General features: G+C 57.6%; 4 protein-coding genes across 4 annotated transcripts; 2 read left to right on the plus strand and 2 right to left on the minus strand.

The window, feature by feature from the left end:
- Positions 1-52: 52 nt before the first annotated feature.
- On the minus strand, positions 53-460 carry UV8b_05803 (uncharacterized protein; the record flags this gene model as incomplete). The annotated part of the gene is made up of 3 exons (XM_043143300.1): positions 53-83; positions 152-251; positions 367-460. The coding sequence occupies 3 exons, from the start codon at positions 458-460 to the stop codon at positions 53-55; spliced, it is 225 nt and encodes a 74-aa protein (XP_042999233.1).
- Positions 461-3,282: 2,822 nt separating this feature from the next.
- On the plus strand, positions 3,283-4,849 carry UV8b_05804 (uncharacterized protein; the record flags this gene model as incomplete). The annotated part of the gene is made up of 4 exons (XM_043143301.1): positions 3,283-3,558; positions 3,673-3,891; positions 4,032-4,617; positions 4,701-4,849. The coding sequence occupies 4 exons, from the start codon at positions 3,283-3,285 to the stop codon at positions 4,847-4,849; spliced, it is 1,230 nt and encodes a 409-aa protein (XP_042999234.1).
- Positions 4,850-6,246: 1,397 nt separating this feature from the next.
- Positions 6,247-8,957, minus strand: UV8b_05805 (uncharacterized protein; the record flags this gene model as incomplete). Its single annotated transcript, XM_043143302.1, has 2 exons — positions 6,247-8,815; positions 8,926-8,957. The coding sequence occupies 2 exons, from the start codon at positions 8,955-8,957 to the stop codon at positions 6,247-6,249; spliced, it is 2,601 nt and encodes an 866-aa protein (XP_042999235.1).
- Positions 8,958-11,298: 2,341 nt separating this feature from the next.
- Positions 11,299-12,297, plus strand: UV8b_05806 (uncharacterized protein; the record flags this gene model as incomplete). The annotated part of the gene is made up of 2 exons (XM_043143303.1): positions 11,299-11,692; positions 11,786-12,297. 2 exons carry the CDS (start codon positions 11,299-11,301, stop codon positions 12,295-12,297), a joined length of 906 nt encoding a protein of 301 aa, XP_042999236.1.
- Positions 12,298-12,720: the final 423 nt, after the last annotated feature.

Raw genomic sequence — 12,720 nt, forward strand, 5'->3', positions numbered from 1 at the left:
CTTGACCCGTCATTTCCAAGCCGCGGCTCGGCTCTTCCGCCCCCGGCTAGCGTTAGTTGGAGATCTTGGGGTTGACCTTTTTGCTGCTGGCGGTCAGTCAATGGGCACAGCATTGTGAAGAGGTACCTAATCAATCGCGCATGCTGCCTACCCAGTCACCTTTTCGTAAACGCCGCGGCCGGCATCGGTAATCTTTTCCTGGGTGTTGCGATCCATCGGGTGGCCCGACTTTTTGGTGCCGTAGTCGAAGGCTGGAGGAGTCAAGGGTCAGCATCCGAGAAAGACAAGGGCTACAAATGCAATTCATCTGTTCACGCGGCCGGGAGTCTCTCGGGAAGTCGGGAAAAGAGGGAACAAGATAGATACCCTTGTCAACGTAGTCCTGCTGGCCCGCATTGTTGGGGTTCTGGTTGTGCTGGCTGCCCTTGACGCCTTGAACGGCCTTTTTGACGAAATCCATGGTTGCTGGGTGGCTTCAACTGGTCTTGTTGGAGGAGGATTTGAAGTAAAAAAAAAATTGAACGAAATTGGACGAAATTGGAGGGTTGATGAGAAGAGGAAAGGCTGGCAAGCTGTGGAAAGAGATATGTGGGAAATGGCATGTCTGTCGTGTTTGCTCCGCCAGCCGGTGACGTCTTGCACATTGTGTCGGCGGGGATACCGGTGGATCATCACATGTGTCGGGAATGTCCGGATACGAATGTGGCACATGTAACCGAGGGAACAGTAGCCCCTTAGGGTTACCCCCGTGCCCACTATAAATAGCTGGTGACCTGAGTACTGTTGAGACAGGTCAGGTCAACCCTTTACAATATACCGCTTTCTCTCCCTGCTTTCTGACACATTGGCACTGTCATGGCACTGTCAAGGCACTGTCAAGGCACTGTCAAGGCGTTGTCGAGGACAATCAAGGAAGGTGCTTGGGCTTGGGCTTGGCTGGACTGGACTGGCTACGTCATGCACCCTCACAGGCCGCTGCTCCACCAATTAATTACCAGCCTCCAACAAGCCTTGGCAGACTTGACTTTGCGGGGGGAAGAGGAGAGAGCCTCGCCTCCCTCGCTGGCGCTTCATCATGTCAACGTCCAACAGACTTTGAATCCATTTGCTCCAAGTTAAGCTGGGACGGATTCGGGTACTTCCCGAACCGCTGAAGCAAACCCACGGAGATATGCGGTCCGTCTGCCTTTTCCGCGGATGCGGATGAGTACGCCGTCTCTTTTGATGCTTGTCTGCGAGTATCAAGAGCCGTCTTATCAGTCACGGCGGCCCAGTGATGGCATCACGGTGTGCGTGGCTCACTAGCGAACATTGGGCGCTGATAAAAGTCCTTGATTAATACTACCTAATCTATTCTAATAAAGGGCGAGTTGTGCCCCTGCCCCTATTCATAACGCTCTATAGCATAGATGACCTGAAAAGAAAAGAGCAAAGACAATTCTGTGCAGGAAGATTTGCGCATGCGTCTTGTAAAGCCTTTGCGCCTGCGATATGATATATAAACAAAGGAGATGGTGAGTAGGACTAGAGCGAAAAGAGGGCTGGCTATGTACTCCGTACTCCGTACTCCGTAACAAAGCTAATAAGGTGCAGGTCGCTGCTTATTAGTATTCCACCGATTCTTCCCTGGCCTCTTTGCGCTACCCCGCAGCTGTTGCAGCTGCTTACCCGGTAGCTGTGACTGTGACTGCGACTGTGGCTGTGGCTGTGGCTGTGTCTGTGGCTGATTACCCCCTAGCTGTGGCTGTGACAGAGACAGAGACTGATTCGGCTCTCTAAAAATCCGAGGGGCGTCTTGACTAGATTTAAAGGTCGCCGAGTACCTGAACCGGCCGTCCCCAGCATAGGCGTGAATAATGATCATTCCCAGTGGTTGATTGAGGAATGGCTTGGCTCGGAAACCATCAGCCCACACCTTCAATATATACTTGTGGTATAGCGGACGTTGTTCGGCAATGATGGCATTGCTAAAATCATTAGGATCAAGAGTCGTCGCCACAGCAAGGGGGACCAGGAGGGCGGCGAGGGCGATGATAGAGCGAAGGAGATGCATTGCTAATGCTGTGGCTGTTGCTCGTACTAGACAGTTTTGCGTGGAAACGAGATCATAGCAATTTAGGCACACAACCAAGGTATTGTAGTCATCAAGAGTTTCCATCTGCTTGTGCTTGGTACAAGCCGGTATTTATACCAGTTCTAGCCATGGTTTGCTTGCACCATACGCGTCACCTTCTTGGCCCAGATGTCCCCTGAAACAAGAAGGGTGGGCGATTACTACAAGCCGAATCAGCTTCTTGCCAGCGCCTTGCCCTTTTCCCACTTGCTGAACAGTGGTCATGGCAGCTGGCAGAGAATCTGATGAAACTTGGTTGGTAAGCCAGGCGGCCGGCCGCTGGTTAGAGCGGCAACAGGTAGGTAAGCGTTGTAGATAAACTAGGCTGCCACAGGTTAGAACAATTACTCAGCGTTGAATAGCATGGGGGAATGGCTAGCTCTTCCGGGGGCCAAGACGAATAAATTATAGACAAGAGAGTGCGGAAGACGAGCAAGAAGTAGAGTGGCCATTGATGCTTGGCTCCTTCTTTGCGAGGCGCAAAAAATCTAGGCCTTAATGCTGCCCGTACATGGAGTATGTATGCCCCTTTGCAGTCTGTCTTGGTCACTGGGCCTTTTGATTCGAAACTTTTCGCCGTAGCTAATGACCGCCAGCGGCTGATGTGGTCTTTGTCCTGCCGAGTGCTAAGCCTTGTGTGTTCCGCTTCAGACTACACATCCGGTCACCTCCTCCATCATGGCGCCGGCGTTTTGCGGCATCCGACCCGGTTTCCAGTAACGAGCTAGCCCGCGGCTTACTCCATCGTTCCCTTGACCCGTTCGAGTTAGCGGCATCATCCGGGGCACTTCCGTGACATTGACGGCCGCCACGATCCTCCCTGGCCCCAAAATTTTTGACGGAATCCCGTACGTATCACGGCTTCATTGGCTGCGCCCGGCCTCCCTTACCTCCTCGGCCCCCTTGCAATCTGTTCTCAACAGGTGCCGAAAAGCAAGCAAGTATCTCACCATCGCGCCCTCGCGCCCTAGACATCACCCTCCTGCCCCGTTCAGCCGGCCAAGCTTTTCATTTTTGTGTGTGCGTGTGTGCGTGTGTGCGTGTGTGTGCGTGTGTGCGTGTGTGTGCGTGTGTGTGAAAATTAGTCTTCAAGGGCTGCCAACAAACAGTCTACGTGCTCGGCCTATATCCCCAATGGCTTTTCCCCCACAGGTGCTCGCATCTCCCGGATGCACCGTCGCCGGACCAGCCCCGGGCATGCCTCTGCGATGACGCTGCTCTACTCCAAGATACACGCCAGGAGGCTCGCCTGCCTGCTGCTGGCCGTGGCCTACTGCGTCGCCGTCCTCCACCACTACCTGGCGTGGCGCCCGGGCTTCACGCGAACGAGGGCATCGCGGCACGCGCCCGCGAGCTCGTGGCCCAAGCCGGACAACATCACCGTCAGCGGCCTGGTGTTTTACGGCCGCCGGGACAGGGTCCGCACCATGCTCTGCTACCTCGAGGTGAGAGCTCCCACACGTGGCCCTTTTTGCTGCGCTTTCCCGGTCGGTCAGAAGCCCCACGGTGCTGAAATCCTTTTGCGCGTCGGCTTGTGCGTGGGAGGCGGGGGCATGTAGAGAAACATGGTCGACAACGGAGGCTGGCTGGACGAGGTGCTCTGGATAGGGAACACGTTCGACAGCGATGACCGCGCCTACCTCGACGAGGTGATTGCCAGCAACCCACGATACCGCATGATCCCGGTGGAAGGCGAGATGCTATGGGTCAACACGTACTACAAGGCCTGGCAGCAGCTGGAGCGCGGGAAATACTATGTCAAGATTGACGACGATATCGTATGTTTTTTTTTCCACCACGCACCCCCGGCGCCCGACCGGCTTCGTCTTTCTTCTTCGTCTTCCTCTTCTTCTTTTTTTCTTGCCCCTACCCGAACCTGATGCTGAAAAAACAACCCGTGTGTCGTGCATGGCACCAGCTCTGGATCGAAGACGGCGCCATCCCCCAGCTCGTCACCAGGAAGATGAACAACCCCAACGACCTGGTGGTTTCCGGAAACATCATCAACAACCCGCCCCTGGGCTTCATCCACTACGCCATCGGCGCCGTCCACCCCTACCTGCCCGAGATGTCGCCCCCTCCCCAAGGCCCAAAGACGACGTGGAAGCCGTCCCAGGACCCGCTCTGGTCCGGCCCCGACGACTTGTCCTTTGCCGTGCAGGGCGAGCCGCCTCACCAGGGCCACCGCTGGCTCCGCCTCGCGGACGACAAGGCGCTGCACCGGACGCCCGCCTCCAAGATCAAGTGGGAGGTCTGGCACGACAGCTACACCAGCTGGGCCATCGCCGCGCAGATGCACTACTCGCTCCTGGAGAACATCGAAAACGACGCGCTGCATCTGTACAAGCTCAACAAGATGTGGGACATGATGGGGGAGCGCATCCGCATCAACTTCATCTGCGTGTATGCGGATGAGGTGCTTGACACGGACATTGGCTCGTGGCCAGCGTACAAGGGCGATGAGGATATGCTTGTGATGGAGCTTCCCAAGCAGTTGAACCGATGTAGGCTTCCTTTCTTCCTTCCTGTTCTTCTTCTTTTGTGGCCTCTTCAAACTGTCGCCGCGGTTAGACTGACGACGTCTCAGCCGTTACCATTGTCAGCGACGCTCTCGCCGCGCACTTCTCCTACACGGACCAGCAGAAGCTCGGGCATACAGATCTCCTGGAAAGATACCACGTCCTGGCCCAGGATCGGGCGTGTTTGAACCCGCGGCCGCAGGAGGACGGGTTCTAGGAGAGACTGAATTGACGGGCGCGGACTGAGTTTAGACATGCTTTAATGCTTTTGCATTAGAGGGCGATTCTGCAATGCTTTGCATTAGAGGGCGATGCTGCAATGCCTTGCAATACAGGGGCGCATGTACAATATTTATTCTGTATATCCAGTGCCGTATCTCGTAGCCACTATGGACTTCCATCATTCATACAACCCTGCAGACTTATGCCCAGTCATCGGCCTCAAGGGGGCGTTGCGGCTGCAGCAGCTACCCATCGAGGCTATTCGGTGAGCAACCGATGGATTTTCCAAACGAGACCCGTGAGGCAGGGGTCGGGAAATCAAGCCAAGCCCTCTCATCCTCGAAACTAGCTGTTATCCCTCGGCAAATCCTGTCACAGAACCACCGCTAGTTAGGCAAGCCACAAGCCTCGCTCGACAGAGCCGACTCCAAGCCAGTGCCGCCCGTCGTCGCGGAGCCCGCCGTTCTCCCAGCACGCTTCCGCCAAACCCACCTTCCTCCCGCTCGGCACCCGGCGGCGCCCGGCGGCACCCGGGCCCGCATCTTAAAATAGACCCGGGCTCCGGGTCAGGACAACCGCGTCGGCAACCCGCCGCTACCACGCGGCCACCCAAGGCACACCTGCTTCCGGTGCTGTCGATACGCGTCCAGACGCAATCAGCGGCGCCGGGAGAGACTTGGCACGCGGTGCACAGGGGAGTAGGGTCTTCTAAGCACGGCGTATCAAGATACCCCCCCCCCCCTCTTCCCCGCCAGCGAGAACTTCACCGCACAGCCAGCATGAATCATCATACGGACACGTCCTCGCGCTGCTGGCGGCAGCCGGCAAGCGGGCCTTGAAGCCCTTGGCCCTGCCGGACACCCAGAGCAGAGCTGGCAGGCCGGCAGGGCGCGGTGGCGTCGACCTCGCGATACGGCGCCCACAACAAGACCACTTGGGCCAAGTCCATCGTGGACATGTCCCAGCTGTACCCGGGGCGTTGTGGCTGCGATTTCGCATTCCTGCGCGTGCGGCCTTCAAGTACGTTGAGGACGGAAGAACTGACGTGTCTAGTTTTTCAGCGGTTGAGCCCGGGAGCTCGGAGCACATGTGGTACGGACATGGGTTTGCGGGCAAGATCCCTTCCGCCAAGGACTTTAGCCGGGGCAGGACGGCCAAGGATAGCGTCGTGTATGTGGCCAAGTAGCCAAGGCGGCGCAGGATGAAGAGCCTCGTGGTCACGGTCGACGGATATGAAGCCCAGCGTGTGGAAACCGTTGCTCTATTAATCAGCCTTTGCGCCAGCATGGCCAAAGGGCTGTTTATATTTGACCTGTCTACTGACGTCCCCCCCCCCCCCCCCCCCCGGCCCATGCAACTCGTCCCTGCCAGTGGTGTTTGTTGTGGACTTGCCTAGGCCCTCACGCCCATCCTCATGGCACTCGCCAACCTCTGCCTTGTGCTCTCCTTGTCACGCGAGCTGCTGGGCCTGCTGGGCGAGTCGCCCCTCGCGCCATCGTAGTATCGCTCCGCATCCTCCATCCCTACCTTTTGGGGCCTGGGCGGCGGCGGCGGCGGCGCATGGCCAGGAGCTTGGTCCCGGTCGCGTCCGTACGGCTGCTGGTCCCAGGTCTGGCCTGGCTGGTGGGCGAGCGTCCCGTTGGGAATCTGGTACGACTCCTGCGGGACAGATGCCCTGGGTCGAACCTCGGCGTAGGCCGGAATAGGGCCGTCTGGCTGCGCGGAGCGACGAGACTCTTGCGGCGGTTGTGGGCGAGACGTGGCCGGGTGAGCAAAAGAGGTCGGGCGAGTGGGAGTCTCATCCTCATCCGTAGGGGCATCGGTGTCGTCATCCTCGTACGACCTCAGGTCGCTCCTCATGGCGAGGCTGGCGCAAATGTTCCTCGCCTCCTCGATGGCTTTCTTCTGCGCCTTGAGGGCAATTCTCCTCTCGCGCGTCTCCTTGTTTTCCGCCGAGATGGACTCGATGGTTACGTCGGGCATTCTCAGTATCTCGACGGGGTTGAAAAGGCGGAGCATGCCAAGGAGCAGGTGGCGCTCAACGACCTGGGTGATGACGTTGCGGGTGAAGATCCTGGCCGTCAGGTCGTAATAGATGAGCATCTTCTCGAGGACCTCTTCAGCTTCGGTATATGTGCCCCCGTTCTCCGTAGATTCGGCGCGCCACTTGCGGAGACGATCCTCGTACTCGGGGTCGTAGGGCTGCACCTCCAGCTCCATGTCGTCGGTGAGGCGGCCCAGTTCCTCGTCTGCTTTTTCCATGAGACGCTTTATCTTGTCCTGGAGAAAGTGGTAGCGCAAGGGGTCGCGCATGCGGATGGGCCACACGTAGTCAATGACCTCGGCGAGGAACTCGTTGCAGATGACACCGAGGTTGTCCTTGTATTCTTGCGCAAGGACGGGCCAGCTGCGGGAATAATCCTGGAAGAGGATGTACGGAGCGCGCGGGTTGGAGTCGAGCGGGAGTTCGTTGCCCCGGATCTGCCGAAGAAGCGGCTCGACCTCGTGCATGGCGAAATCCTTCTTGGACTGGTCGCCGACGACGCCCGCGGCAGGTAGGAGGCTGCTGCTGCTCGAGCCCGCAGCGGCAAAGTTGACTTTTCTGCCCTGCTGCCGGAAGAGGCGCGAGAAACGCTCCGACTCTTCGCGCGCGCGCGCACGAAGTTTCTGCGGCGGCGTGCCCTTTGGGTTCGACAGTCGCCCGAAAAAGTCTTCCCCAAACGGGTTCTTGTAATTGCCGTTGACGGCCGGGGTAACCAGGTTGTTGGAGGCCGTGAACAGCTCACCCATCTCGAAGCGCATCTCCTCGATGGTGTCTTTGGCCGACCCCATGGCCTTGAGCTGGCCGTCGCACCGCTCCAAAGCCTGCTGGATCTGTCGCCGGAGAGACTTGACGTGCTTGCCAATGTGTTTCTGCAGCTGTGTGCTCAGCTTTTGGCGCAGGGCCGCGACCCCCCACGACTGAGGCGGCAAAGCAGACCAGCGGCCTTTGGTGAAGAAGTCTGCTTCCCTGCGAGCTCGTTCCTCGGGGCTGAACCACTGCTCGCCAGGGCCGGGATTCAGCAAGACATACCATCCGAGCTTGAAATGGTTCTCTGGGTCCTTGTTCATGACTAGCTCGATAAACTTGTCCTGGAGGCCGATGCGTTCCGTCATGTCCGGCTTGGTAAGCACGCCGATGGTTCGCGAGCCCTTGGGGTCGAATTGCCGGGCCTTTTTCAGGATGGGCGCCTGGACGTAGTCGTTGTTGCCGCCAATGACGGCAAGAATAATGGTTCGCGAACTCTTCATGTACCGGTCGGAAAGAGCCTCAATCGTCTGGATATCGGCCTCGGATTGGTCCCGATTCGCGACCCGAACAAGACCCGGCAGATCAACAAGAGTCAGCAGGGGCATATCCGGACCGCTCTTCTCGACAACGAGGACATCCCGCGCGGCGAATCGGCCAGGCATATCGCGCGGGGCGATCAAATCCGTGGCCTCGCGCATCATGCCCTCAAAGGACGTGTCGCCCGTGACGTGGCCCCCGTACCGCAGCAGACTCGTCTGTTGGGCGTGCGGGCGATTTTTGTCGGGGATGATGGAGACCCTCAAGGCAGACTCTTTGCCTCTCCGGAGGCGGATTTCCGTAGCGAACCGGGTGCAGGCGCCGGCGTCTCTGGGGAAAGGGGTCCCGGAGATGGCTTCCAAGACGGAGCTCTTGCCTGCCGATTGATCGCCGACGACCACGATCTGGGGCAGTCTGACATTGTCGAGTTGCGCGAATTGCAGGCTGTCGATGAGATCGAGAAGTTGGCGCTGTTCGCCGGCCAGCGCCTGCGTATCGAGGGATGACTCGAGAGAGTGAGGCATGTCGCGAGGTTGCTGCTTGGAAGAAGCGGGTTGTAATAGGGCAAGGAGAGGACGGGGATGGAAATTGCTGCTGGTGGTTATAAGGAGCCCTTGGCAGGGATCTGGGTGCCTTTGTCGTCGTCAGTCCTTTGTTGTCGTCAGCCCTTGTTTACTATACGCAAAGGGAGCGGCGAGACCAGGTTTGCCAGCCAATTTAATCTGGCTGCCTGCTGGACTTACGTGGTGCGTACGTGTACCTGGTACGACGTCATCGAAGAAAGCCTTGGGAGGTAGCCAGGAAGGTTAGTGTGGCGGTGCAAAAATTTTGCCACGCGACACGTTGACGAAGAGCGAGGTTACTGCGTGCTGCGGAAAGTACATTCATTATATGAAGTTTTTTCGACTCGACCTTGTTCACTCATATACCAGTCGCATACAGTCGTGCCCTGGCCTGAATGACTGGTTGTGGCTTTGATTCATTGCTCACGGCTCTGATTCACCGTTGGGTGCCGCTGGTCTGTCGTAAGTTGATGTGGCAGCCTCACATCTCAGGCAGCAGCCGCCTTCTTCGCTAGCCCCTCGAGAGGCCACACGACCTCTTCGATGTGATGGAGCGCGGAATGACATGGGGATGTCATTCATGAATCTAATCGCGTGACATGGACAACAACAGAAAGAGACGGGAGGCAAATGTTGGCCAAGTGGAGGCTGCTGCCTGATATGTGAGGCTGCGACATAAACCTTGGACAGGGCGCCAAACGGCGCGGCTAACGAACAGCGGACAAACGAGACGGCAAAGCTGCTTAAATGCATGGCAAGCAGAGCCTTTACCATCGATTTCCCATTGGCTAGGAATTTAAAGAGCAGCATCTCTGAAAGGAAGCATCTAGTGAAGATTTGAATTGCCGATTCATTTACTCTGTAGACCTGGAAATAAACCCATCTGGCCATTATTTACTTACGTCTAAATAGCCCTATGCAGTACCTCTGCGGACCATTCGGAAAGGGGAAAAAAAAAAAAAAACCAATACCCGGGGGAAAATCTTTCCTGCGAGGATAAAAACTCCCCGAATCGTCCCCCGTGGGGTGGCGGTGTGCTCCCTGTCCGTGAGAGACCCATCTGGCCATTACATTGAACGCTTTAATGTTGATATCTTGAAAAACAGTGGAGACTCCGGCGTGCGGAGGTGTCAGTGTGACAAGGGCCACTAGTCCCCACCGTCGGGCGTCGCAGTACCTACCGGTAGGCTCACAGTAATCTTTGCACAGATCGCACGGTGTTAAATGCGCGCAAGGCACGCTCGGTAGCCGGCTTTATAGTGCCACAGTGAGGCTACCTACCAGGGTTCCTGCCCGCTGGGTTCCTTACTTGTCGACTTGTGGGCCTGCGGGTAAGGTTATTAGTAATAAGCATCATCTCTTTGCGGAGCGGAGCCTGTAAAACTACCCTTTCGCACCAAAAGGGTTCTTCGGCTCAAAGGGGCGGATAGTAAGCAGAGTCCTCATTCTCCTTAACCAGGACAGTCCGGCAGTACAGGGTCGAAAGGACGACTTGTTCAGTCGGATGCCTTGGTAGATTCAGCAATTGGGACTCGGCACTGGTTTCTAGGCGTACCGTAACTACCCACGCAGTTGCCCCCCCGTACATGCAATTTCCCCAGGGAGCATGCCCCACTAATCGCATAGTGCCCACCTACCTATGCAAGGTAGCTTATGCAAGACATCGTCCACTTCGCGGATGTTGTCCACTGGAGTTCAACCCCAGCTTCTCGATCCGACATCCATCATCCTTGTCGACGACAGCCTTACTAAGTCTGGAGACCTGCCAAGTCCCGGGGCGCCAAAAGGACTTGCGCCACTAGTTGCCGGTCGACCCAAAACGACGCAGACCGTCCGCCACCAGCAAAGGGCTGGCTCGCCAACCTGGCAAACGTCCATGGGCCGAATGTCGGAAACCACCGCGCAGCCACGAGCCACGAGCCGCACGAACAGCAGCAGCTATTGCTATTTCTATTGCGACTACTGCTACGGCTACTGCAACTACCCGTCGTCACGCAATGCCCCCTACGTATTCGCCTTGCTTTGCGAACCCTTTGCAGCGCCACAATGCCAGAATTAGCCGCCGCCGCCGACCCCAGGGATCGCCTGCTCGAGGGACCTTTTGCGTCTCCCCAGACCACGTGCCATGTGTTGGTGCGCCATGCATGGCACGACTTGTCGCCAGCGCCACCCGGCAAGCCAGCTACCCGGCTCCATGGTTCCAACTTGCAGGGTCCCAGGGCCCCCATGCCCCACGAGCTTACTATATCCCGACCCAGAGCCCCGGATTATCGCCCCCGTCGCGGGGACAATTCTGCGGAGCAGGAATGCTCTAGATTCCAAAGGCAGCAGTCAACAGCCTCCTGCTACGCTGATGGCTCGGCTCTTTCCGAGGGGGTTCGTGTCGTTGCATCACTTCAACCACCTGCCGAACCCGGACTCGCTCGCTCGCTCGCTCACTCACAAGTATATATATCTACCCGGGCACACGCTCCCATCTTTACCCGACGCCGGCAAGAACAACAAAACATAGTTTCTTGATTTATCCCTTTTCCCATCTGGCCACGCTGAACCATGGTGTCTCTCTCTCTCCTGGCTCTTGCCCTCACCGCCGCCGCGGCTGCCATGCCCAGAGCCCCCTCTGGCAAGGCCCCGGTCCCCAACTCCCTCTACGTCAACGGCAAGCTAAAAAGCAGCTCGTCGGCGGTATCAAGCTCGACCCCCGACCTTTCTTGCAGCCCCAACGACGACGTGCTGCAATGCGCTAAAAAGGTTGCCAAGGGGATCCAGGCCAACACCGGCGTGCAGTTGGGCAACAATTCTATCTCGAGTCTTCCTGTCCCTATCCAGTACAAGGTCGGCATCTACGGTGCCGCGATCGATATCGCCTGGAGCAGCACCTTGTTCAACTGCTCCGTTAGGCCCGAGGTAGTAAGCCAAGGCGAGGGCTACTTTTGCAACTCTGATAGTAAGTTGATTCCAAGAAAAAAGGAGAGAGAAAGAAAGAGAGAGAGAGAGAGAGAGAAGGGTCTGCAAGGCTAACGGTTGCCAAACAAAATAGAATGCGTGCAGCAGTTCACGTTCAAGAGGTCCAAGACCGACACCTTTAGCCAGGGCTACTCCATCAGCGCCACGGTTAATACCGGCCTGCAGGTCGATATCTTTTCGGCCTCTGCCTCGATTACATCGACATTTAACCAGAACTGGAGCAACTCCGTCACAACCGAGACGACAATCCAGCGCACTATTGAGATGAAAGCCGGCCAGGTGTGCTTCCCGTCCACGGTGCAGCTGCGCATGGACTGCCAGCAGACCCTCGCCCTGCGACCGGGCCGCAACACGGCCGACTTCGAATTCTGGAGGGTGACGGCAAACATGGCCCCCAACTTGGTCAGAGTCCCAGATATCTGCAAGATCTGGGCGCCATCCTTCCCTGTCCCGCTCGAGCCCCCCTCCATCATTGGCGACGCGGTGGGCAAGCTCTGCGCCGCCACCAAGCCGACCAATGTCACGCTCTACGTGACCGCTCCTGGCGGCTCCCCCTGGTCAATGGAGGGATGCATGCGTTCCTAGTGGTCGCCTCGGAACGGATGGATGGCCTGGTTCTCCCCTTCCCCCCCCCCCCCCCCCCCCCCCCCGTGTGCATAGACGGAGCACGTGCCGCGTGTTCAGTACATAAGTATATAGCTTCTTGGCCCTGTATATAGTTACGATTCATGTCAGAACCTAGCCTCGGACAGCCTCCTCCTCTCTTCGTGACAGCGCAACGGGCCCGTGGTCACCCAGCCGTGGCGTCGCCGCACTCCTAGCCGGCCGCAACCACCCTCACCTCACGTTGGCGCCCGCCACCGGCATCGCCCGGGCGCCAATCCGCGACCCAAGGCCTGGCTGGCTGCCCACGACAGCCAGCCCCGTTGCGATTGTTAACCCTGCATGTGGCAGCATCATTTTCATATGTTCAAGATGCGACATTGGGCTAGCGGGACGAGAAACGAA

Source organism: Ustilaginoidea virens, chromosome 4 (assembly GCF_000687475.1).
Source record: "Ustilaginoidea virens chromosome 4, complete sequence".
NCBI classification, from domain to species: domain Eukaryota; kingdom Fungi; phylum Ascomycota; class Sordariomycetes; order Hypocreales; family Clavicipitaceae; genus Ustilaginoidea; species Ustilaginoidea virens.